Consider the following 26311-nt stretch of genomic DNA (forward strand, 5'->3'; position numbering starts at 1 on the left):
TCACTTTATTCCTGTGTTAAAATTATGATTCTTAGTTTCCTTATCATTCATAGCCACATCAACCAATGAAGCACTTCTTCCTTGTCCTCTTTCTCTTCTTTTCCTTATCCATCTTCTTCCATTTCTCTTCCCTTCATTTCCCTCATGTCTTACTGCTCTTCTGATTCTCCTTCCAAATGATTCTAGATTTGCTCTCGTGACGGCTCCCCCAACTCTGCCCCCCCATCTTCCCACCAGAGATACTGCACAGGTGCAGCCCCGTCTGTCCCAGTGTGCCTCTCTCAGGACGCAGTAGTACACAGCAGCGTCTCTCAGGGTGAGCTGGGGCAGGACCAAGGTGCTGGACTTTCTGTCTGAAGCTATGGTCAGAGAGGCCATGCTGCTGTTCACTGTGCCTCTTAAGCCATGAATGACATACTGTGGACTCTGATTGGGATTTTGCCGATACCAATGGATATAGTCATTTCCACCAATGGTAGAGTGGTTACAAGGCAGGTTTACATCCTCTCCTTCGGCACAATCCATGGAGCTGGGCTGGGTGGTCTTAGCATTAATCACAGTCCCTAAAGGGTCAAGAATATAAAATTATCCCCTGACAACAAATCAGTGTAATTCTGTGGATCAAGGGCACAACTACCCCCTACTCCAGTGTTTTTATCTATGTCCTGAGAAATATTATTGATGCCTATTATATAAGGACCAAAGACACATGGCAAGAATCTAAGAACTCTACAAGCTTTATCCCAGGGTCCTTGGCTCAATAACCCCAGAGATTTCTTCCAACCTACTTACTGCTAAGGTCTCTTCCGGATCATGGCTATGGAATAACATGTCATGTTGAAATTTGCGCTCACTAGCAAATGCATAGATCTGTTCTCAATTCCATTGCAATAATGCTGAATAAAACACAGGAAGAAGAGTAGAGAGCAAGTGACGCTTTATGGTCCCTTGGCCTCAAAGTCAACCTTTGTAGACATAGAACACTTACCCAAGGTCAGAAAAACAGTTATTCCAATCACCAGCCTCATACTTCAAGGACAAACCAGGATTGTGGGCTCAGAGCTCACACTTGTGTCTGCTCCTAGGCTTGTTTCCAGAGAACAGAAACAACTGTTGCTGTTAGAGACTTACAACCAGTGCAGGTATCTGTTGCAGTGTGTTGTTGCCAGGATCGCTCAGCCAATGATCAAGCAGTTCCTTGTCTAGGTCTTCCTGCCCTGTTTTAGTCACATCCCACAAAGAAGGCGAGACATCCCCAACTCACAGGGTACTGACTAATATTCTCGTGAAGTTTAAAGTCTGGCTCTGGAAAAGGAACATCAATCACAATAATGTGTCTATCCAGAACCTGTGTTCTATCATTTCTTCTTCAAAGAAATTTTCTGATGCTCTGTGAAGCATGTGGAAAACATTGTTTAATCTCAGAAAACTTTACTGAGCTCTATATTGTAAAGAGATGAAAATTCCCATCCACGTTCTAGCAAATGTACGTGAGATTTCAAAGTAGGCTTGGTTTTTCTGAGTGACAGGACATATTAGTAACATTGACACAAAAAGCTAAACGTCTTGAGCTCAGACTTTGAAGCTCAGCATCCTGAAAAGGTCCTTGGAATCATGCATCTGTCTCCATCTAGGCAGACATTTCTCAATGCATCGGTTCTTGATATAGTAACTGATGACAAGGATGGTATTCTCCTCATCCTCCTTGAACAATGGTCCTTAATCCTTATGCCCTCTGTGCCCAAGTTTGTAGGTGCTCTGCACCAAAGATGCAGACACTGAGAGAAAAGACAGAAGGGAAAGCAAACTATCTGGGGTGGTGAAGGGTGAAGGTGGGTGATCCTGGCAGAAAAAGAGGAGTGAAGAGAAAAGAGTGTAAGGAATAGGGAAGGAAGAGTTAACCAGGGGTGGAAAATGGGAAAGCAGGGTTTAGGGAGGTACATGGAAAAGGTTTAGGCTATAAGGCTATGATTCCCTGAATCCTTCACCCCATGCACTCAACAAAGGATTATAAAATCAGTTTATCAAAAGACAATGAAAATCTGTCATTTTTCTTCACTTTTCTGTGGAACATCGATGGAAAACATGTTTCCTTTCTTTTATAGCCAGAAAGGACCACTGTTTCCAAATAAAGCAGCCCCCTCTTGTGACTGAATAAACAAACTGCAGAGCTAAACTCCCACCAGAAGTCAACCTTTTGAAAAGTTCCTCATCTTGAAAGGTAAATATCCCTGGTGGCTCAGCTGGTAAAGAATCCGTCTGTAATGTAGGCAATGGGGGTTCAATCCCTGGATGAGGAATATCCTCTGGTAAAGGAAATGGCTGCCCACTCCAGTGTTCTTGCCTGGGTAAATCCATGGACAGAGGAGCCTGTGGGCTACAGTCCATGGTGTCCCAAGAGCTGGACACGACTGAGAACACACACACATCGTAGTTGTACCACCTCTGTACTCAGCTGTGTTTTCTTAGTTCTATACCGAGCCACAAAAGATTTTAATTATTTTTGGCTTCTTTGTTTTGTCATACCCCCATTATGAACCTCAGTTGTCAGCTTCTTTGTAGTTTTCCTTTTGTCTTTAACCTTCCCATATTTTAAGGTTATTCAATGTTTATAAAGAGAAGTTGCTACATATAAAGCACTCAAGAGTTATCTGTTTTCTGAATGAGTAGATGAGCTCTGGGGTCAAGTGCTTTTCCATAGTCCAAATCTTGCTCCAAAGGAGCCCCCTAAAATGATACACTCTGGCTGGCAATAAAAGCTGGAGATGATTTTCACAGTTAGGAGAGTTTTGGCTCATTTCACATAGATTAAAAAAATGGGAATAATGAAACCTACCTCTCAGGATTTTTATATTTAAATTAGATAATGAATCTGAAATGGAAACCAGTGCCTGACAAAGAGAAAGCTCAATAAATACCAACTTTCTTTATTCTAGTAAAACCTACCTCTCCTTCAATGTCCAGGTCTGTGACCTATTACTGTTTGTTCTTTACTCCGCATCGGTTCAATGATGGAAGCTTCTAGGAAATTCACTTAATCAATTATTTTTCTGGAGACAGTCATTATTTTTCCCTATTCCCTGGGGTCATATTCTCCTAGCCACATTGACACACTCAGAAAACTGAAAGGACCCAGATGGAATCCTCAGATAAGGTTTTATTTTCATTAAAGTTTTTATATATTTATTACCTATTGGATATCACATTTCTCAGTTGGCTTTCCAAGATTTTGTCATTCTCATTATCTGTTTTCTTATTGATTTGAGGAACTTTTAACATATTCTGTTTAACATAATCTTCATCTGAGTCCTTTTTCAGAAATACATATTGCAAATATAGTTTATCAGTCTGTGCACTGACTTTCAAAACTCTTAGTAGTGATTTATAACAAACAGAATTTAAAAATACATTTTCATATTCATAAGATACTACCTTGAAAGTTTTGTTTTTTTCTCTTTAAGCATTTAAAAAATATTTTAAGGTAATTATTGATAAGTATGATCCCATTGCCATTTACTTTATTGTTTGGGGTTCAAATTTATACACCGTTTTTGTGTTTCCTGTCTAGAGAATATCCTTTAGTATTTGTTGGAGAGCTGGTTTGGTGGTGCTGAATTCTCTCAGCTTTTGCTTGTCTGTAAAGCTTTTGATTTCTCCTTCATATTTGAATGAGATCCTTGCTGGGTAGAATAATCTGGGCTGTAGGCTATTTTCTTTCATCACTTTAAGTATGTCTTGCCATTCCCTCCTGGCTTGAAGAGTTTCTATTGAAAGATCAGCTGTTATCCCTTTGGGAATTCCCTTGTGTGTTATTTGTTGTTTTTCCCTTTCTGCTTTTAATATTTGTTCTTTGTGTTTGATCTTTGTTAATTTGATTAATATGTGTCTTGGGGTGTTTTGCCTTGGGTTTATCCTGTTTGGGACTCTCTGGGTTTCTTGGACTTGAGTGATTATTCCCTTCCCCATTTTAGGGAAGTTTTCAACTATTATCTCCTCAAGTATTTTCTCATGGTCTTTCTTTTTGTCTTCTTCTTCTGGGACTCCTATGATTCGAATGTTGTAGCATTTAATATTGTCCTGGAGGTCTCTGAGATTGTCCTCATTTATTTTAATTAGCTTTTCTTTTATCCTCTCTGATTCATTTATTTCTACCATTCTATCTTCTAATTCACTAATCCTATCTTCTGCCTCTGTTATTCTACTATTTGTTGCCTCCAGAGTATTTTTGATATCATTTATTGCATTATTCATTATATATTGACTCTTTTATGTTTCTTCTAGGTCCTTGTTAAACCTTTCCCAACCAAAAGACAAAGACTGGCTGAATGGATACAAAAACAAGACCCCTACATATGTTGTCTACAAGGGACTCACCTCAAAATGGGAGACACATACAGACTGAAAGTGAAGGGCTGGAAAAAGATATTCCATGCAAATAGAGACCAAAAGAAAGCAGGAGTAGCAATACTCATATCAGATAAAATAGACTTTAAAACAAAAGCTGTGAAAAGAGACAAAGAAGGTCACTACATAATGATCAAAGGATCAATCCAGAAGAAGATATAACAATTATAAATATATATGCACCCAACATAGGAGCACCACAATATGTAAGACAAATGCTAACAAGTATGAAAGGAAAAATTAACAATAACACAATAATAGTGGGAGACTTTAATACCCCACTCACACCTATGGATAGATCAACTAAACAGAAAATTTACAAGGAAACACAAACTTTAAATGATACAATAGACAAGTTAGACTTAATGAATATATATAGGACATTTCATCCCAAAACAATGAATTTCACCTTTTTCTCAAGTGCACACTGAACCTTCTCCAGGACAGATCACATCCTGGGCCATAAATCTAGCTTTGGTAAATTCAAAAAAAAAATGAAATCATTCCAAGCATCTTTTCTGACCACAATGCAGTAAGATTAGATCTCAATTACAGGAGAAAAACTATTAAAAATTCCAACATATGGAGGCTGAACAACATGCTGCTGAATAACCAACAAATCACAGAAGAAATCAAAAAAGAAATCAAAATTTGCATAGAAACTAATGAAAATGAAAACACAACAACCCAAAACCTGTGGGACACTGTAAAAGCAGTGCTAAGGGGAAAGTTCATAGCAATACAGGCATACCTCAAGAAACAAGAAAAAACTCAAATAAATAACCTAACTCTACACCTAAAGCAACTAGAAGAGGAAGAAATGAAGAACCCCAGGGTTAGTAGAAGGAAAGAAATCTTAAAAATTAGGGCAGAAATAAATGCAAAAGAAACAAAAGAGACCATAGCAAAAATCAACAAATCCAAAAGCTGGTTCTTTGAGAGGATAAATAAAATTGACAAACCATTAGCCAGACTCATCAAGAAACAAAAGGGAGAAAAATCAAATCCATAAAATTAGAAATGAAAATGGAGAGATCACAACAGACAACACAGAAATACAAAGGCTCATAAGAGACTACTATCAGCAATTATATGCCAATAAAATGGACAATGTGGAAGAAATGGACAAATTCTTAGAAAAGTACAACTTTCCAAAACTCGACCAAGAAGAAATAGAAAATCTTAACAGACTCATCACAAGCACGGAAATTGAAACTGTAATCAGAAATCTTCCAGCAAACAAAAGCCCAGGTCCAGACGGCTTCACAGCTGAATTCTACCAAAAATTTAGAGAAGAGCTAACACCTATCCTACTCAAACTCTTCCAGAAAATTGCAGAGGAAGGTAAACTTCCAAACTCATTCTATGAAGCCACCATCACCCTAGTACCAAAACCTGACAAAGATGCCACAAAAAAAGAAAACTACAGGCCAATATCACTGATGAACATAGATGCAAAAATCCTTAACAAAATTCTAGCAATCAGAATCCAACAACAGAAAGAAAAACACCAATACAGTATACTAATGCATATATATGGAATTTAGAAAGATGGTAACAATAACCCTGTGTACGAGACAGCAAAAGAGACACTGATGTATAGAACAGTCTTATGGACTCTGTGGGAGAGGGAGAGGGTGGGAAGATTTGGGAGAATGGCATTGAAACATGTAAAATATCATGTATGAAACGAGTTGCCAGTCCAGGTTCGATGCACGATACTGGATGCTTGGGGCTGGTGCACTGGGACGACCCAGAGGGATGGAATGGGGAGGGAGGAGGGAGGAGGGTTCAGGGTGGGGAATACATGTATACCTGTGGCGGATTCATTTTGATATTTGGCAAAACTAATACAGTTATGTAAAGTTTAAAAATAAAATAAAATTAAAAAAAAAAAAAAGAATCCAACAACATATTAAAAAAATCATACACCATGACCAAGTGGGCTTTATCCCAGGGATGCAAGGATTCTTCAATATCCATGAATCAATCAATGTAATACACCAGATTTACAAATTGAAAAATAAAAACCATATGATTATCTCAATAGATACAGAGAAAGCCTTTGACAAACTCAACATCCATTTATGATAACTCTCCAGAAAGCAGGAATAGAAGGAACGTACCTCAACATAATAAAAGCTATATATGACAAACCCGCAGCAAACATTATCCTCAATGGTGAAAAATTGAAAGCATTTCCTCTAAAGTCAGGAACAAGACAAGGGTGCTCACTTTCACCATTACTATTCAACATAGTTTTGGAAATTTTGGCCACAGCAATCAGAGCAGAAAAAGAAAAAAAGCAGTCCAAATTGGAAAAGAAGAAGTAAAGCTCTCACTGTTTGCAGATGACATGATCCTCTATATAGAAAACCCTAAAGACTCCATCAGAAAATTGCTAGAACTAATCAATGAATATAGTAAAGTTGCAGGATATAAAATCAACACAGAGAAATCCCTTGCATTCCTATACACTAATAATGAGAAAATAGAAAGAGAAATTAAGGAAAAATTCCATTCACCATTGCAACGAAAAGAATAAAATACTTAGGAATATATCTACCTAAAGAAACTAAAGACCTATATATAGAAAACTATAAAACACTGGTGAAAGAAATCAAAGAGGACACTAATAGATGGAGACATATACCATGTTCATGGATTGGAAGAATCAATATAGTGAAAATGAGCAATCCCTATCAAGCTATCAATGGTATTCTTCACAGAGCTAGAACAAATAGTTTCACAGTTTGTATGGAAATACAGAAAACCTCGAATAGCCAAAGCAATCTTGAGAAAGAAGAATGGAACTGGAGGAATCAAGCTGCCTGACTTCAGGCTCTACTACAAAGCCACAGTCATCAAGACAGTATGGTACTGGCACAAAGACAGAAATATAGATCAATGGAACAAAATAGAAAGCCCAGAGATAAATCCATGCACATATGGACACCTTATCTTTGACAAAGGAGGCAGGAATATAAAATGGATTAAAGACAATCTCTTTAACAAGTGGTGCTGGGAAAACTGGTCAACCACTTGTAAAAGAATGAAACTAGAACACTTTCTAACACAATACACAAAAATAAACTCAAAATGGATTAAAGATCTAAATGTAAGACCAGAAACTATTAAACTCCTAGAGGAGAACATAGGCAAAATGCTCTCCGACATACATCACAGCAGGATCCTCTATGACCCACCTCCCAGAATATTGGAAATAAAAGCAAAAATAAACAAATGGGACCTAATTAACCTTAAAAGCTTCTGCACAACAAAGGAAACTATAAGCAAGGTGAAAAGACAGCCTTCAGAATGGGAGAAAATAATAGCAAATGAAGCAACTGACAAACAACTAATCTCGAGAATATACAAGCAACTCCTACAGCTCAACTCCAGAAAAATAAATGACCTGATCAAAAAATGGGCCAAAGAACTAAATAGACATTTCTCCAAAGAAGACATACAGATGGCTAACAAACACATGAAAAGATGCTCAACATCACTCATTATCAGAGAAATGCAAATCAAAACCACTATGAGGTACCATTTCACACCAGTCAGAATGGCTGCGATCCAAAAGTCTACAAGCAATAAATGCTGGAGAGGGTGTGGAGAAAAGGGAACCCTCTTACACTGTTGGTAGGAATGCAAACTAGTACAGCCACTATGGAGAACAGTGTGGAGATTCCTTAAAAAACTGGAAATAGACCTGCCTTATGATCCAGCAATCCCACTGCTGGGCATACACACTGAGGAAACCAGAAGGGAAAGAGACACATGTACCCCAATGTTCATCGCAGCACTGTTTATAATAGCCAGGACATGGAAGCAACCTAGATGTCCATCAGCAGATGAATGGATAAGAAACCTGTGGTACATATACACAATGGAGTATTACTCAGCCATTAAAAAGAATGCATTTGAGTCAGTTCTAATGAGGTGGATGAATCTGGAGCCTATTATACAGAGTGAAGTAAGCCAGAAAGAAAAACACCAATACAGTATACTAATGCATATATATGGAATTTAGAAAAATGGTAACAATAAGCCTGTATACGAGACAGCAAAAGAGACACTGATGTATAGAACAGTCTTTTGGACTCTGTGGGAGAGGGAGAGGGTGGGATGATTTGGGAGAATGGCATTGAAACATGTATAATATCATATATGAAAAAAGTCGTCAGTCCAGGTCCGATGCATGATACTGGATGCTTGGGGCTGGTGTACTGGAACAACCCAGAGGGACGGTATGGGGAGGGAGGCGGGAGGAGGGCTCAGGATGGGGAACACGTGTATACCTGTGGCGGATTCATTTTTATATATGGTAAAACCAATACAATATTGTAAAGTTAAAAAAATAAACTTAAATTAAATTTAAAAGAAAATTAAAAAATAAAAAATATTTTACCTTGGTGGCTTCTATTGCTTCTGATGTGAAGTTAGGTATCATTCTTAATGATGTTTCCCAGAATACAATATGGAAAGTGTCCATGGATATTGGCAAGATTGTTTCCACTTAGATAGATTTTTGAATTTGCCTTCAATCATTGCAGTGAAAGTCGCAATCTTCTGCCAAAACCAGAGTGGTGGACTTGCAGAATTCCTTATTCAAATTTATGGCTTTCCTCATAGCATTGCTCCTGAATAAGGAGATTGTTTTGTAGGAAGTCAAGTATGGCAGTGAGTGGAAATGCTTGCTATGAACAAAGAGGTTATGGGATGGGTAATAGAAGAGGTAGTTATAAATACCAGCTATAATCATGTGGTCATTTTCAGGAATGAGAACAATAATACTTAAGTGAATTTGTTTTTCATTTTGATATAAATATATTTATGTATCACATTAACCAATTTTAATTCCCCTCTCCCGTTTGCCTGCATGTAGTAACGTAAGATATGCTAATATAAGTCGATCTTATATCTTATCATAGCTTAGTAGTGCCTGGAAAATCCCATGGATGGAGAAGCCTGGTAGGCTGCAGTCCATGGGGTCGCTAAGAGTCGGACATGACTGAGCGACTTCACTTTCACTTTCATGTATTGGAGAAGGAAAATGGCAACCCACTCCAGTGTTCTTGCCTGGAGAATCCCAGGGACGGGGGAGCCTGGTGGGCTGCCGTCTCTGGGGTCGCACAGAGTCGGACACGACTGAAGCGACTTAGCAGCAGAAGCAGCAGTGAAGATAAAGGATTCAATGGGAGAATGTGGCTTAGCTAGAAAAGAAAATAACTTCACTCCCAAATGGATAAATGAACTAGCTATAATCTTCGCAGGATGAGGTTAGAATCTTTTGGGTTGAATGAGGAATTACTGCATTATATTAGCAAGAACTGTGGTGTTGGAAAAGACTCTTGAGAGTCCCTTGGACTGCAAGGAGATCAAGCCAATCAATCCTAAAGGAAATCAATCCTGAATATTCATTTGAAGAACTGATGCTGAAGCTGAAACTCCAGTAATTTGGCCACTTGATGAGAAGAGCCACTCATTGGGAAAGACCCTGGTGCTTGGAAAGATTGAACACAAAAGGAGAAGGGGGCAGCAGAGGATGAGATTGTTAGATAGCATTACCAAATCAAGGGACGTGAATTTGAGCAAACTCTGGAAGATGGTGGAGGATAGAGGAGCTTGGCATGCTGCAGTCCATGGGGTCACAAAAAGTCAGACATGACTTAGTGACTGAACAGCAACAACAACATTAGCAAGAAGCATAGATTTACTTTCTTTATTCAAAAGTTGTTAAGAGAGTACAGATGGATGCCAGGTTAACAAACAGGGTACTGTAGCAGCTTTGTACTATCTAAACTAACTGGAAATAGAAAGTGTTTCCCACATTGTTCTTGGTTAGGATTGGCCACAAAAGAAATTTGTGTAACATTTGCAAGGTGATTGTGATGAAGTAGCCATAGGTTTTATGTTTCGGAGGTTGGTACAGGGCTCCAGAGACTATGGTTATTCAATCATATTGCTGCTGCTGATCTGATAGCTCAACTTATTGTTGACTCACAACTCCTTCACTTCCCACCAAACCTCCTCCTTGTCTTCTCTGCTTTGGGCCGAGTATGCAGGTAGCATGACGCCAAATGACACCCACTTCTCCTAAGGTCACCCGCTACTGTTGAGACTGAAGGAGGTGAAACAGGCAAATTTTAGTGTGTCTTTGTGGTTTCCATTTACCTCATGGCTCTAGTTTGTCCTTATGAGTCTTAGTTTGTCCATGCTCTGGTCTATATCCAACTTTCTTCTTCAAATATTAGTCTAGCTGACAAACAATGAGTTCAGTCTCAACATCAGATACCAAGATAACAGATTTGTATACACTCTTCCACCAGATCTAGCAATTACCTGAGCCCTAATCTTTATAACTAATTTCTTATTCCACACCACTGGTGGTTCTGCTTCTTTGATTGTACCTTCAGTGACACAATACTAAGAATAAAGGACTAAGGAAATTATTTTTATGATGATTCCAAGTAACTATACCCAGATTTGTGATGCGAGTGTATTTTAGTGAAACCGTCACTTTTAATTATTTATGGAGCAAGTTTAGACAACTTTACACATGTTCTGTATGATTGATTTAAAGTCAAAAATTCAACAAGAGAATGTTAACAGTAGAAAATTACTCTGGACACCAAATAACAAGGAAGAAGCTTTTACTTAGAATTAAATTCTATGATCCAGACCACAGATGAAGCAACCACACGATTACCATTTCTTGCTGGGATCTGCAGGTGTGCATCTCAGCTGGAGTCCTGAAGCATGGAGGCTCTCTCTTATTAAGCTCTGGGGTTTTTGTTCAGCTTTTCCCATTACTTCAACCACTGTGAGTTCACGAAGAGCACAGAAGTACTTTGCAGTATCTTCCAGCTGTAAGGCTGAAATGGTGAGGCTGATGGAGTTATCTGCTTTCTGGAAGTTTACAGAGTAACGGCCGTCCCTTGCATTCCCATCGTCTGAATACTGACGAATGAGGTAAGTCATCTGTCCACTGGGAAGCTGCTTGTACCAAAAAATGGAGTAGAAGATCATGTACCAACTGACTTCATACTGACAGTTCAGAGTGACTGACTGCTCCACTTGACGGGTTATGTCTGGCTGGTCTTGAGTAACTTTCTGGGCCACACCAGATCCTGTGGAAAAAATCAGAAAACAGAGATGAAGCAGTGAATAAAATAGTGTAGGAATTAGACTCATTTAGGTCGCCAAAAAGAAAAACTAAACTGAAATCCTAAGATGCTTGCTTTTCTCCAGTCCTCCTTTCCTCCCCAAGTCCCGGTGAAGCACCGTGCGCCTGTGTGCAGGCCTTTCACCCTGAACACTCACACCCATGCTTGAAAGCATCCCTACCAGAGAAGGTGACGGCCAGGAGCACCCAGAGCAGGCTGGAGAGCGGCATGAGGCATGGATTCCCCTGCACAAATCTGTTTAATTCTACCTCAAGCTGAGATTTCAGTGTCTTTAAGTGCCTGAGAGCACATATACATAAGTACCTGGGTTCCTTGTGACTCTCCCCCAAGACAGGAAGTGGGGTTTGTCATGTAGATCAACCACATGGTCTGTGCACAGATGGAAAAAGTCTCAGTTCAGTTCAGTCGCTCAGTCCTGTCCGACTCTTTGTGACCCCATGGACTGCAGCAGGCCAGGCTTCCCTGTCCATCACCAATTCCCAGAGTTTACTCAAAGTCATGTCCATTGAGTCGGTGATGCCATCCAACCATCTCATCCTCTGTTATCCTGTTCTTCTCCTGCTTCAATCTATCCCAGCATCAAGGTCTTTACAAATGAGTCAGTTTTTCGCATCAGGTGGTCAAAGTATTGGGGTTTCAGCTTCAGTATCAATTCTTTCAATGAATATTCCGGACTGATTTCCTTTAGGAGGGACTGGTTTGATCTCCTTGCAGCCCAAGGGGCTCTCAAGAGTTTTCTCCAACGCTACAGTTCAAAAGCATCAATTCTTTGGTACTCAACTTTCTTTATGGTCCAATTCTCACATCCATACATGATTACTGGAAAAACCATAGCTTTAAGTATATGACTACTGTCTGGCTCATCACAAATCTTTACTTTGTCTACCTATTTTTCCCTGGTCATTATGTTTGGCAGATTCTGAAAAGGGGCATGAAGAAAGCAATTAATATTAAAGGTTTGAACTGAGGGAAACTGAAGATTAAACAAGTTGACATACATTGGTAATTATTCAGTAAAATGATTTTTCCATCCTGTTTAAGATATAATTTTGTGTAGCCTATGAAACATTCTTGTAATCTACTGATTAGTCATTCATTAACCTTTACTTACTTGTCTCCATCCAGTATCTAGTGACTGTTTTAAAATATTCACAGATTTTAGGCCTTTTGGGTAAAAAGCAATCTTATCCAAAATAATTAATGTATCTCTCTCTCTCTCTTTTTTTTTATTTCTATTTTTTTTACTGAGTTCCAGGGCTCTACTCAGATTTTTCAATAAATAAAATTACTTCCACATGAAATGATTTTTTAAAAATCAGTCCATCTGATTTTCAGAGCTTATTCAGTGGTTTGCATTTAAATGAAATTATAACAGGAATAAAATATTCTTTTGAAATCTGATATTGCTTCTTATGCATTAGACTTTGAGGGGGATCAGGGTATTCAATCCTCTTACCTCTAAATGTAGAATTGTACTTATTAGATCATGTGTCCTAGAATTATCATGTCACATTTCCTGTCTCATTGGTCCAGAGTATTCCATCTCACTTGTTAGTCACTCTTTATTATTTTTCTTTGTAAAATAAAGTTAAGATAGACATGCTGGAGTTTTCCTTGATGTAATGCTATAATGCACTCCTAGGAAACTTAATATCTACAGACTGCAAACACTTAGTACCTGTCAACCCCACAGAAGCTGGTGACTGAAGTTCTCTGCACTGTTTCATGTCCATGTGGAATGCAGCTGTCAATCTTCCATTTGGTTTCATTGCTGTAATAGATGAATTAATATAAAAGAACAAAAGCAAAGAGGCAAGTAGAATAGAAAATACAGACAAGTTCTAAAACAGTGCCAGTTCACATAATTTAAGATCAAGATAACTCATGAATGAGTGAAGCAGAAAGGAAAGGTTGTATTTATCTGAGACATCTACTCTTCTGTCCCATTTCACTTCTGAGTGCTGGCAGGCAATGAATGCCTGGGCTTGAAATTATTTGTAACTAAGCAGAGGAGATCATGAATGACCACAGCAGCCTGTGCAGCAGCATGATATTATAAAATATAGATATATATTAATACAATAATTGCATATATATTAGGAAACTGATACTGATAAAATTTTTTATCAAAATACAGACTGTAATATTACCCATCAGTTTTTATATGTGCTCTTTGGTTTTGATATGAAGCTCTATGAAGTTTTATCACATATATAGGTTCTTGTACCACCACTAAAATCATGACACAGAAATGTTCCGTTTCTCTAAAGAAACCCTCTTTGCATACCTTCCCCGTCCCTGCAATTCTTTATAACCCCAGTAACTACTGATCCCCTTTTCATTTCTGTATTTTGTCCTTTTGAGAATATTGTATAAGTAGAATCATACTAGGTATATAATCATAATAATCCAATTAGTGTAATCATACACCATGTTGCCTCTGAGACTGACTTTTTTTTCATTCACCATAGCATCCTGAGATCCATCTAGACTATATTTGTTTAGTCACTAAGTCCTGTCTGACTCCTTTATGACCCCATATATTGTAGCCCGCCAGGCTCCTTTGTCTATGGAATTTCCCAGGCAAAAATACTAGACTGAGTTGCCATTTCCTTCTCCAGGGAATCTTCCCAACCCAAGGATAAAACCCAGGTCTTCTGCATTTCAGGCAGATTCTTTACCACTGATTCACCTAGGAAGGCCCATCTATGCTGCTAAATGTATCAGTAGTCTGTTTCTTTTAATCACTACAAACTGTCACCAACTTATGGTATTGATTTCGGTTTTTTTTTTTTTTTACTTTCCAGTGGTAAGAAAGCAATACACATTCAGTAGAAACCATACTTGGAATTTTTAAATTTGATCTTTTCCCATCCTAGCAACATGTGGCATATATTCCAGAATGACTGGACCATTCTGGATGACTCTGGGCAGCAGCAGTGAGCTGAGCTCCTGGCCAGCCCTGAAATCATGAGTGTAAACAACCGACACACTTACATTCATTCTGTACTCATACAACCATTCTGGTTTTCACTTTCAGTGTGTGTGTGCTAAGTCGCTGCTGTTGTGTCTGACTCTTTGTGACACTCTGGACTGTAGCCCAGCGGACTCCTCTGTCCATGGGATTCTCTAGGCAAGAATACTGGAGTGGGCTGCCATGTCCTCCTCCAGGGGACCTTCCCCATCCAGGGATTGAACCTGTGTCTTTTATGTTCCTTCATTGGCAGGCAGGTTCTTTACCACTAGCATCACCTGGGAAGCACCACTTTCAGTACAGTACTCAATAAATTACATGAGATTTTCAACACATTTGTATAAAATAGACTTTGTGTTAGATGAGTTCTCCCATCTGTAGGCTAATGTAAATGTTGAGCACCTTCAAGGGAGGCTGGGCTAGGTATATCAAATGTATTTTCCACCTATGATATTCTCAACTGAAAATGGTTTATTGAGACACAACTCTATTGAAAGTTGAGAAAAATCTGTAAATAAGATGTCATTGTACAAAAGATATATTACAGTTGCATTTACCCAGTGAAAGATACTTAGCTGATTTCCAGTTTTTGGTGACCACAAATATAGCTGCCATGAATATTCAGGTACAGATTTTTGTGTGAATGTTTTTCATTCTTCAAGCATAAATACCCAGGAGTGTGCTTTGCTGAGTTGTAAGGTAAGTGAGTATTTAAACTTATGCAAAAGTCTTGGACTGTTTTCCAGAATAACTGGACCATTCACCCACCAGCAATGTATGAGTGATCCAATTTCTCTGCATCTTTGCAAGAATTTGGCATTGTAAGTATTTTTAATTTTAGCCTTTATGATAGATGTGAAGTGGTATTGCTTTGTGGTTCTGCTTTATTGACTATGCCAAAGCCTTTGACTGTGTGGATCACAATAAACTGTGGAAAATTCTGAAAGAGATGGGAATACCAGACCACCTGACCTGCCTCTTGAGAAACCTGTATGCAGGTCAGGAAGCAACAGTTAGAAATGGACATGCAACAACAGACTGGTTCCAATAGGAAAAGGAGTATGTCAAGGCTGTATAATTAACTTCTATGCAGAGTACATCATGAGAAAGGCTGGGCTGGAAGAAGCACAAGCTGGAATCAAGATTGCTGGGAGAAATATCAATAACCTCAGATATGCAGATGACACCACCCTTATGGCAGAAAGTGAAGAGGAACTAAAAAGCCTCTTGATGAAAATGAAAGAGGAGAATGAAAAAGTTGGCTTAAAGCTCAACATTCAGAAAACGAAGATCATGGCATCCGGTCCCATCACTTCATGGGAAATAGATGGGGAAACAGTGGAAACAGTGTCAGACTTTATTTTGGGGGGCTCCAAAATCACTGCAGATTGTGACTGCAGCCATGAAATTAAAAGACGCTTACTCCTTGGAAGGAAAGTTATGACCAACCTAGATAGCATATTCAAAAGCAGAGACATTACTTTGCCAACAAAGGTCCATCTAGTCAAGGCTATGGTTTTTCCTGTGGTCATGTATGGACGTGAGAGTTGGACTGTGAAGAAAGCTGAGCACCAAAGAATTGATGCTTTTGAACTGTGGTGTTGGAGAAGACTCTTGAGAGTTCCTTGGACTGCAAGGAGATCCATCCAGTCCATTCTAAAGGAGATCAGTCCTGGGTGTTCATTGGAAGGACTGATGCTGAAGCTCAAACTCTAGTACTTTGGCTACGTCATGCAAAGAGTTGACTCACTGGAAAAGACTCTGATGCTGGGAGGGATTGGGGACAGGAGGAAAAGGGGACAACAGAGGATGAGATGGCTGGATGGCATCACTGACTTGATGGACATGAGTTCAAGTAAACTCCAGGAGTTGGTGAAGGACAGGGAAGCCTGGCGCACTGCGATTCATGGGGTCGCAAAGAGTCGGACACGACTGAGCAACTGAACTGAACTGAACTACTAACAACACTGACCATCTCTCTATATACTTATTTCCTTATCACATAGCTCTTTGGTAAAGTGTCTGAATCTTTTGTCCAGGTTTCAGCTGCATTGTTTGTTTCCTCATGCTGAGTTTTGAACAGTTCATTGTATTCTAAGTACAGATTTTTTATGAAAATGTATTTTGAAAATATTTCCTGCCATTTTGTGGTTTATCTTTTTCCTTTTCTTAACTGTGTCTTTCACAGAGAAAACATTTTTAATTTTGATGAAATCTAAGTTATTTATGTTGTATGGATTGTGTTTTGGTGTCATGTCAAAAATCTTTTTGTCTTACCCTAGATCATGAAGATATTCTCTTATATGTTTCCTAAAAGATTTAATATTACATTTTATAGTTGTATGTATAGTTCATTTTGAGACTGTACACCATTTTTTGTATAAGATGTAATATTTAGGTCAATTTTCAATTATTTTCCAAGAATATACAATCATCCCAACCTCATTTGCTCATAAGACTATGTTGTTACCTCTATTGAACTGTCTTTGCATTTGTCAAAAAATAAGTTTTCCTGTGTGGATCTACTTCTACACATTTACTCAGTGACATAAACTTGTTAATGATATTCTTTCATTACATTTATAACATTATAGAGCTTGTAGAATGGTTCTCTTTTTTATTACTTATATTAATAACTTGTCTTTTTTCTTTTTTCCCTTGATAATTATACCTAGGAATATATCGATTTTATTAATCATTTTAACAAAATTAAATTTGTGTTTCATGGTTATCACTATCGTTTTATTTATATTTCACCAATTGAACATTTTATTATTGCATCTTTCATTTTATGTTGGGTTTACTTTGCTTTTCTATCATTTTTTGCTGAGTCTTCCTAACAGTGTTTCAACATCTTTCTTTAGTAATATAAGTACTTAAAAAGATAAATTTCCTTTTATGTATTATTTTAGCTCCATCTCATACATATTTATATAAGTGCTCTCACAATATTTACTTTCAAAATATTTTCTAATAACCATTGTAATTGTTTCTTTAACCTAGAGTTATTTTAAAGTTAGTGCATATAATCCAAATATTTTGGAGTTTCTAGAGACATCTCTTTGCACTTGATTTTCTATATCATTTCCTTCTTGGTCAAAGAATAAATTCTGTATAATTTCAGTTTTATTAACTATATTAAGACTTGTTATGCACACACTGATGTGTGTGTGTTTGTTTGTACGTGTTTCATCTACACAGAGAAGTGTGGCTGGAGCCTCAGCTGCAGGTTTGAGTACAGGCTGCAGGTGCCTGGGGAGCACTGTGCTGCACAGCACAGAAGTAAGTGCCTGAGTCTGTGGTCTGCGAAGAGGAAATGTGCAGTGAGCTGCGGCGTTCTTTAGGGACTGTGGTGGCCGTTAATCTTCCATCCTGCTTTGTCCCTGAAGGAATGTAAAACAGCTGTATGAGGTGGCCCCCAGAGTTCTGAAGATACCAATTCACATTCTGTTGGGAAGTGGAAAAATTACACAGAAGTGTGTAGCTGGCTCCTTCCTGGAGACTGAGGGCTGGGGGACTCTGCTCCACATCCACCCCTCGCACACCTGATGAGGAAAGAGAAACAGTCACTGGTGAGGTCACTGTAACTCCTACTAAACCCTGAAAGTGCCCTCCCCATCCCCATAGATGATGAGAAGGATTAAAAGTCTGCAGGACTTGTCAGCTCCTCTCCCTCCCCCAACAATAGAGCAGCACCTCATTCCTTCAGATCCCCTGTGGGTCAGCCCCAACTCACAGCAAACCTGGGCAAACAAAAGCCCCAGCACAGTGCCTGCTAGCCTCTTCATGATGCTTCCTCTTCTTGTTGGGACATATTCACTGCAAGATACTTAACTAAACCCTGAGGGAGTGAGTGTCATAAGTTGTTCCTGCTCCTGCAGCCGATCAGCTCACCCAACAAATCCTGCTCAGGTGACACTGACAGGACGCCCCGCCCTCCCACCGCAGCCAACTCAGCATGTGCTGCCAGGGGTAGACGAGAGAAGGAAATAGAAAGAGCATGATTTTATGACTTAAGGGATACTTTCTGAGAACATTTAGGAGAAGGCAGACTCTGGTTTGGAATTTGGGTGAATTTTAGGGAAAAGAAAGCAAAAATTAACTGTATAGCCCCGTCCTCCTCTCACATGGCATGAATGCAGTAGATTCTTCCATAATGAAATGCTTTTTCCCAGAAGTGCTAGGATCCAGCTTTTGCTTCTCTTATGCTCTCACTTCTGGTTCTAAAGCGTGCTCATGAATCAGCACAGTATCAGAAGTTGCTCCTATTGGCTGGAATACTTTGCTGTATTAAACGGTATTTTTAAATTTATTTAATTAATTTATTTTTAATTGGAGGATAATTACTTTGCAATGTTGTGTTGGCTTCTGCCATAAAATGATGTGAATCAGCCAGAAGTATACTTACGTCCCCTCCCTTTGAACCTTCTCCCTATTCCTCTAGGTTGTCACAGAGCACATGTTGAGCTCCCTGCATCATACAGCAACTTCCCACTAGCTATCTCTTTTGCATATGGTAATGTATATGTTTCAATGCTATTCTCAATTCATCCGACTCTCTCCTACCCCTATCTCTATGTTTGTCCTGCAAATAGGGTCCAGCAACAGATGAATGGATAAAGAAGTTGTGGTACCTATATACATGCGGTACCTATATACATGTGGTACCTATATACAATGGAATATTACTCAGCCATAAAAAAACACATTTGAGACAGTTCTAGTGAGGTGGATGAAACGAGCCTGTTAAACAAAGTGAAGTAAGTCAGAAACAGAAAAACAAATATCGCATATTAATGCATATATATGGATTCTGTAAAAATGGTACTGATTACTTTAAAAGTTATATCTATTTATTTTAGATTAGGGCTGCATAAAGAGCAATATTAGTTATCTTAACCACTAGCTGTACATTGAAAATTGAATTGTAATAGTTTTATTTTTATTAAAGCATCTATAATTTTTAAATAAATTATTTTAAATAAAATTTCTATTGTAAATACATTTTTTAAACTGTTGATTACTAGTTTTGTAGTCTGCTTGTTAATTTTAGTAAGCTATTTTAGAGAAAAAGTATTTTTGAAACCATATGAAGATAATTTTAGTTTGTGCTCTTATCTCAGACTCTGTAAATAATATCAATTCTCTGTCAGTAGATTTGGGGGTAAAAGGGATGGAAGATGAGGGCCTGTATATTTTCACTGCAGTGAAAGTGAAGTGATCTACAGGCACTAACATTCAGATGGACAGTTCAAGGATGCTTCAATTGTAGCAACACGTAAGCCTAGTTGCTCCAAGGCATGTGGGATCTTAGTTCTCCAACCAGGAGTTGAATCTGTGTCCCCTGCATTGGCAGGCGGATTCTTTACCACTGAGCCACCAGGGAAAGCCCCACATGCTGTTTGCATGCCTGCATGCTAAGTTGCTTCAGTCATGTCCAACTCTTTGCAACTCTAGGGTCTGTAGTCCGTCAGGCTCTTGTGTCCATGGGATGCCCCAGGCAAAAATATTGGAGTGGGTTGCTGTGTCCTCCTCCAGGGGATCTTCCCAAACCTGGGATCGAACCCTTGTCTCTCTCCTGCAGCTTCTGCAGCAGGCAGATTCTTTACTGCTGAGCCAAAGGGGAAGTCCCATGTGCTGCTTAAGGAATATCAAAAATGATGAAAACTCTTTATAAAAGCAGGGTTTCCAGACTTGCCTAGAAAGTGAAGAATTATTATTCACTTAATTTTTGTTTCTTTCAAAAAATTTCATGGGAAATATGAATGTTATAGACTAGCAACAATAACATTTCAGATTTTTCTCAGAGAAAGAGTAGTTTGTTTCTGATAAGTGGAACAACTATAACACATCAGAGTCCAGACTTGACCCTGGATCCAAATAAAAGAAGCCTTTGGTACAAGGAGAATTATTTGTATGTTTCCCAATTCTTATGTTGGGACTAGCACACTGAAACCAACATTTTATTGACATGAGGAGGAGCCATAACAAATTATTAACACCTCTTTACTTTACTGTTATGCTAAAATTATGATTCTGACATTCCTCAAAATTCTTCTCAGCTACCTCAATAAACTAGGTGCTTATTCCTTGTCCTTTTCTTCTTTTCTTTATCCATCTTCTTCCCTTCTCCTTCCCTTTATTTTCCTCATCTCTTACTGCTCTCTGACTCTCCTTCTAGATCACTCTAGATTTGCTCTCATGACTGCTCCCCGACTGTGTCCCCCCATCTTCCCACCAGACATACTGCACAGGTGCAGCCCCATCTGTCCCAGTATGCCTCTCTCAGGACGCAGTAGTACACAGCGGCGTCTCTCAGGGTGACCTGGGGCAGGACCAAGGTGCTGGACTTTCTGTCTGAAGCTATGGTCAGAGAGGCCATGCTGCTGTTCACTGTGCCTCTTAAGCCATGAATGACATACTGTGGACTCTGATTGGGATTTTGCCGATACCAATGGATATAGTCATTTCCACCAATGGTAGAGTGGTTACAAGGCAGGTTTACATCCTCTCCTTCAGCACAATCCATGGAGTTGGGCTGGGTGGTCTTAGCATCAACCACAGTCCCTAAAGGGTCAAGAAAATAAAATTAGCCCCTGACCAAAAATCAGTGTAATTCTGTGGATCAAGCCTATAACATTCCCATAACTGTCTGAACCTACCCCCTATTCCAGTGTTTTTATCTATGTCTTGCAAAATATCATTGGTGTTTATTATATTGAGACCAGAGACACATGGCAAGAATCTGAGACTCTATTCTATAGCCTTTATCTCATGGGCCCTTTGCTCAGTAAACCCAGGGATTTCTTACAAACTGGTTACTGCTAAGTGCTCTTCTGGGACCATGGCTATGATTTAACCTATCATGTAGAGGTTTGTGCTCCCTAGCAAATGCATAGATCAGTTCTCAATTCTATTGTTATAATGCTAAATAGAGCACAGGGAGAGTAGAGAACAAATAACACTTCATGGCCCTTTGACCTCAAGTCATCCCTTATAGACATATAACACTTACCCAAGGTCAGAAACACGGTTACTACAGTCACCAGCCTCATACTTCAAGGACAAACCAGGACCATGGGCTCAGAGCTCAGACTTGTGTCTGCTCCTAGGCTTGTTTTACAAAACAGAAAGAACTACAACTGGTAGAGACTTAGAACCAGAGCAGGTATCAGTGTGTTGTTGCCAGGATCTGTTAGCCAATGATCAAGCAGTTCCTTGTCTAGCTCTTCCTCCCCTGTTTTAGTCATGTCCTCCAAAGAAGGAGAGACATCCCCAACTCACATGGTGTCTGCTGCCATCCTCTGTGAAGCTTAAAGTCTGGCTCTGTAAAAGGAACAATGACTTTTACAATGACTTTTACCAATCACAATGATGTATCTATCCAGAGCCATTGTTCTATCATTTGGTTCCTTAAAGAAATTGGTGTTCTATGAAGCTTATGGAAAACATTAATTAATACCAGAAAACTGTACTGAGCTCTGTGTTGTAAGGAGATGAAAATTCCCATCCACATTCCAGAAAATGTATGTGAAACTCCAGAGCAGGCAGTGATGTCCTCTGGAGGACAGAAAATATTAACAACTTTGAGAAGAAAGCTATACAACCTGGAGTTCTGAGCTGCTGTAAAGGTCCTTGGAATCACATGTCTACCACCATCTAGGTAAACATTTCTCAATGCATCTGTTCTTGATATAGTAACTGATGACTCAGATGGTGTTCACCTCATTCTTCTTGAAGAGTGATCTTTAATCCTCATGTTCTCTATGCCCTTGCTTGTAGGTGCTGTGCACCAAGGATGCTGAAGCAGAGAGAAAAGACAGGAAGGAATGCAAACAAAGTTGGGGTGGAGTGTAGGGTGGATGTAAGTGGTATAAAAAGTCAGAGGAAGGGATAAAAGCATAAGTAAAAGGGAAGGGAAAAGATAATCAGAGGAGGGAAACAGAGAAAGTAGTGTTCAGGAAGGTACATGGAAAGGGCTCAGGCTGTTGGGCTAAGATACCCAGAATCCTTGACCACAGACACTTAACCAGGAATTAAAAGTACAAGTTGTCAAAAGAGAATAACATCTTCCCAATGTTGGGATGTTGGGACCACAGTAAAGTCTCTGTCAGGGAAGATCACTCATTCCAACTCCACTGACCACAGAGGGTGGTTCCATCTGAATCCTTCCTTCATCACCTAGCTACTCTTATCAACTCAAAAACAGTTCAGTTCTCCATTCTAGTCTCTGCAAATGGCAAGATAGGTGGTCTATAAACCCAACAACCATCTCCTCCCTCAAAACTGTACTACGTGTAATATATCGTGTGTCACCTGTTATGTAAAGGAACAGTATGGGTGGTGGGAAAGTTATGCTCAAACATGGATAGCAGATATTTTTTGTATGCAATATAGGCAATATACTAAAACACTGAAAGGTGTGTTGGAATAAATACCTTTTCAAATAAAAGCATGCACAGCTGTAGCTTTTAAATGTAGAGACAGCCTGCTCAGAAATATCTAAATTGATGGTGGGGAAACATCGGAACCTGACATCGCAAAATGCACTGAATTAGAGATGCAGCCTTTAGAGGTAATGGCTTCTGTTGGGACTGTGGATGGAATCTACCAGAACATTTTGATCTTATTCTTCCTTACTTTTGGATTTCTATTTCCTTTTTTGTTTGTTTCTTTTTTTTTTTTTTTTCTGGAACTATTTCAGAAATAAAAGTGACTTTGTAGTTCAGCATAAAAGTATTCTAACCACAGGGTAACTCGTTCTTTTTAACAGGAAATGAATATTTAAACATTCAAAAGAGAGAGAGAGAGAATGGAAGTATGTAATTTTTCCTTTTTCTTTGGCACATCAGTGGAAAACACTTTTCCCTTTCCTTCTCCCAGAAAGGACAGCTGTTTTCAGTTGAAGCAGCCCCCTCCAGTGACTGAGTAATTGAACTGTGGAACTAAACCCAGGCCAAAAGTCCACAAGTATGGCTCAGTGGTAAATAGTCTGCCTGACAATGGAGAAGATGCAGGAGATGCAGGTTTAGCCTCTGAGTTGGGAAGATCCCCTGGAGGAGGAAATGGCAATGCACTCCAGTATTCTTGCCTGAAGAATGCCATGGACAGAGGAGCCTGGGAGTCTACAACAGTTCATGGGGTCTCCAAAAGTTGGACATGACTGAGCACTATAGTACTACTATATAATCTCTTAAATGGGGGATTCCCAGATGGCTTAGCAGTAAGAATCTGCCTGCCAGTGTAGGAGATGCAGGAGACATGGGTTCGATCCCTGGACCAGGAAGATACCCTGTAGAAGGAAATGACAACCCACTCCAGTATCCTTATGGACTGTAGACCACCAGGCTCCTCTGCCCATGGGATTTCCCAAACTCAAACACTTCTGAGCATGCAACCTTTTGGAAAGCTCAAATTTGAAGGTAAAAGAAGTAACCTAATTGTTCATTAACAGAGGAGTGTATAAAGAAGATGTGGTGTATATCTACAATGAAATATTGCCCAGCCATTAAAAAGAATGAAATAATGCCATCTGTAGCAATATGGATGGACCTACAGAGTTTCATACTGAGTGAAGTAAGTTAGACAGAGAAGGAGAAATATCATTTGGCATCCCTTATATGTGAGATCTAAAAAGAAATTATACAAATGAACTTACTTACAAAACAGAAGGAGACTCACAGACTTAGAAAACAAACTTATGGTTGTCATAAGGAGAAAAGGATAGTTAGGGAATTTGGGATGGTCATGTATACACTGCTATATTTCAAATGGATAACCAACAAGGACCTATTGTATAGTACATGGAACTCTGCTCAACATTACTTGGATGGGAGGGGAACTGGGGGAGAATGGATACATGCACATGTATGCCTGAGCCCCTCACTGTTCACCTGAAACTATCACAACATTGTTAATCAGCTCTACCTCAGTACAAAACCAAAAGTTCAAAATAAAAAAAAAAATCTCAGTTGTAAAACCTTTGTACTCACCTGTGTTTGCTTAGCCATAAATTATTTTTGACTGTTTTATTTCAGTAAAACCCCTATTATGATTCTCCATTGTTGACATCTCTTTCATTTTTCCATTTGTCTTTAACCTTCCCATATTTAAAGGTTACTTCAAAAGTCCACATAATTCAAGCATTTATAAGAGAGGTTGTTACAGTTTGGAAACTCAAGAATGTTTCCTGAGTGAATAGTTGAATCTTTATTCATAAATTTAGTGAAAGAAAGAAATTGTGCTGAGCCACTATTCTGAAAACAATCTTCCAATTTTATGGAAAGTGTGTTAAAAAGACTCTAACAGGATAATAAAGGGTTATAATTATGGGCAAGTTCAACAATAGGGAAAAAACATTCAAAATCTAAGATGGAGGAAAATGATATTTAAGACATGGGAGTAAACATCATGGTAATCATGCTTCATTCATTTAACAAATATTCATAAGTATTCACCGGGAGCCTGTTCTGTGGCAAATCACACACACACACACACACACACACACACACACACACACACACACACACGTAAGCCAACAAGCACTACTAATGAAAATATAAGAACAAATAAAAATGAATTATTTAAAGTAAGTATGAATGTATTAATTTAGCATCTGCCTGGAATGCAGGAGACCTGGGTTTGACCCCTGGGTCGAGAAGATTCCCCTGGAGAAGGAAAATGGCAACCCACTCCAGTACTCTTGCCTGGAGAATCCCATGGAGGGAGGAGCAGACCAAAGCAATTACTAGCAAACTTCTTTTTGTTGGGTTCTTTGCCTTTGTTTTTAGAAGATGGTAAAAACCTCTACCAAGCGTCCTTTTAAACAATACTGAAAAACAAAAAATACTCTGTATGACTATGAGGAATCTAAAAATTTTTTCTTGCCTATTGGCTCTTTTCAGAGTTCTTAATTTTATAGGATTATATCTCTAAGACCATATGAGGTGAAGTTATCTTCCTTTGCTTGATGAAAACCAAAATAATGCCCATAATTTACTTTCAGAAAATCCAGATGACTTGACAAAAGGCTAATACCTCTGCATGATGAATACTTTCAACAGTCCAGAAATGGAAGAGAAATTCCTGAATCTAATAAAGATTATCAACGAAAATATTAAAAATCAATATTAGTCTCTAAAGGATCACAAACAAGACAGGTAGACTATCACTGCTTCTATTCCCTGTCTTCCTGAAGGGCCTGGCATCAAACCAGGAAAGGCAATAAGATGTATTAAGTCTGAAAAGGGAGAAATAAACCATTTTTATTCATAGGTGCATGTAGAAGATGCAAAGGAGTCTATAAGCAAACTACAGACCTAGAACTAATAGGGGAATTAATACAGTCACTGCTGCTGCTGCTGCTGCTAAGTCGCTTCAGTCATGTCCGACTCTGCGCGACCCCATAGACAGCAGCCCACCAGGCTCCCCCATCCCTGGGATTCTCCAGGCAAGAACACTGGAATGGGTTGCCATTTCCTTCTCCAATGCATGAAACTGAAAAGTGACAGTAAAGTCCCTTCAGTCGTGTCTGACTCTTCACTACCCCATGGACTGCAGCCCACCAGGCTCCTCCATCCATGGGATTTTCCGGCAAGAGTACTGGAGTGGGTTGCCATTGCCTTCTCTGATACAGTCACTAAACACAAATATAAATTTTATTTCTAGATACTAGTGAAATAATTAGAAAATGAAATTTAAATTTCATTTATTAAATACAGGGGAATTAATTTAACACAAG

The 26311-nt window shown here is 38.9% G+C and overlaps 4 gene segments (V, D, J or C); all 4 read right to left on the reverse strand.

The window, feature by feature from the left end:
- On the reverse strand, positions 1-1028 carry LOC129622011 (T cell receptor alpha variable 26-1-like). The segment is given in 2 exon segments: positions 1-563; positions 989-1028. Coding segments are annotated over 2 exon segments (603 nt in total).
- Positions 1029-11086: 10058 nt separating this feature from the next.
- On the reverse strand, positions 11087-11806 carry LOC129620465 (T cell receptor delta variable 1-like). The segment is given in 2 exon segments: positions 11087-11540; positions 11758-11806. Coding segments are annotated over 2 exon segments (474 nt in total).
- Positions 11807-17790: 5984 nt separating this feature from the next.
- On the reverse strand, positions 17791-18359 carry LOC129622012 (T cell receptor alpha variable 22-like). The segment is given in 2 exon segments: positions 17791-18116; positions 18308-18359. Coding segments are annotated over 2 exon segments (378 nt in total).
- A 2411-nt stretch (positions 18360-20770) lies between these two features.
- Positions 20771-21626, reverse strand: LOC129622013 (T cell receptor alpha variable 26-1-like). The segment is given in 2 exon segments: positions 20771-21138; positions 21587-21626. Coding segments are annotated over 2 exon segments (408 nt in total).
- Positions 21627-26311: the final 4685 nt, after the last annotated feature.

The sequence above is a fragment of the Bubalus kerabau genome, chromosome 10, assembly GCF_029407905.1.
Source record: "Bubalus kerabau isolate K-KA32 ecotype Philippines breed swamp buffalo chromosome 10, PCC_UOA_SB_1v2, whole genome shotgun sequence".
Taxonomy (NCBI): Eukaryota; Metazoa; Chordata; class Mammalia; order Artiodactyla; family Bovidae; genus Bubalus; species Bubalus kerabau.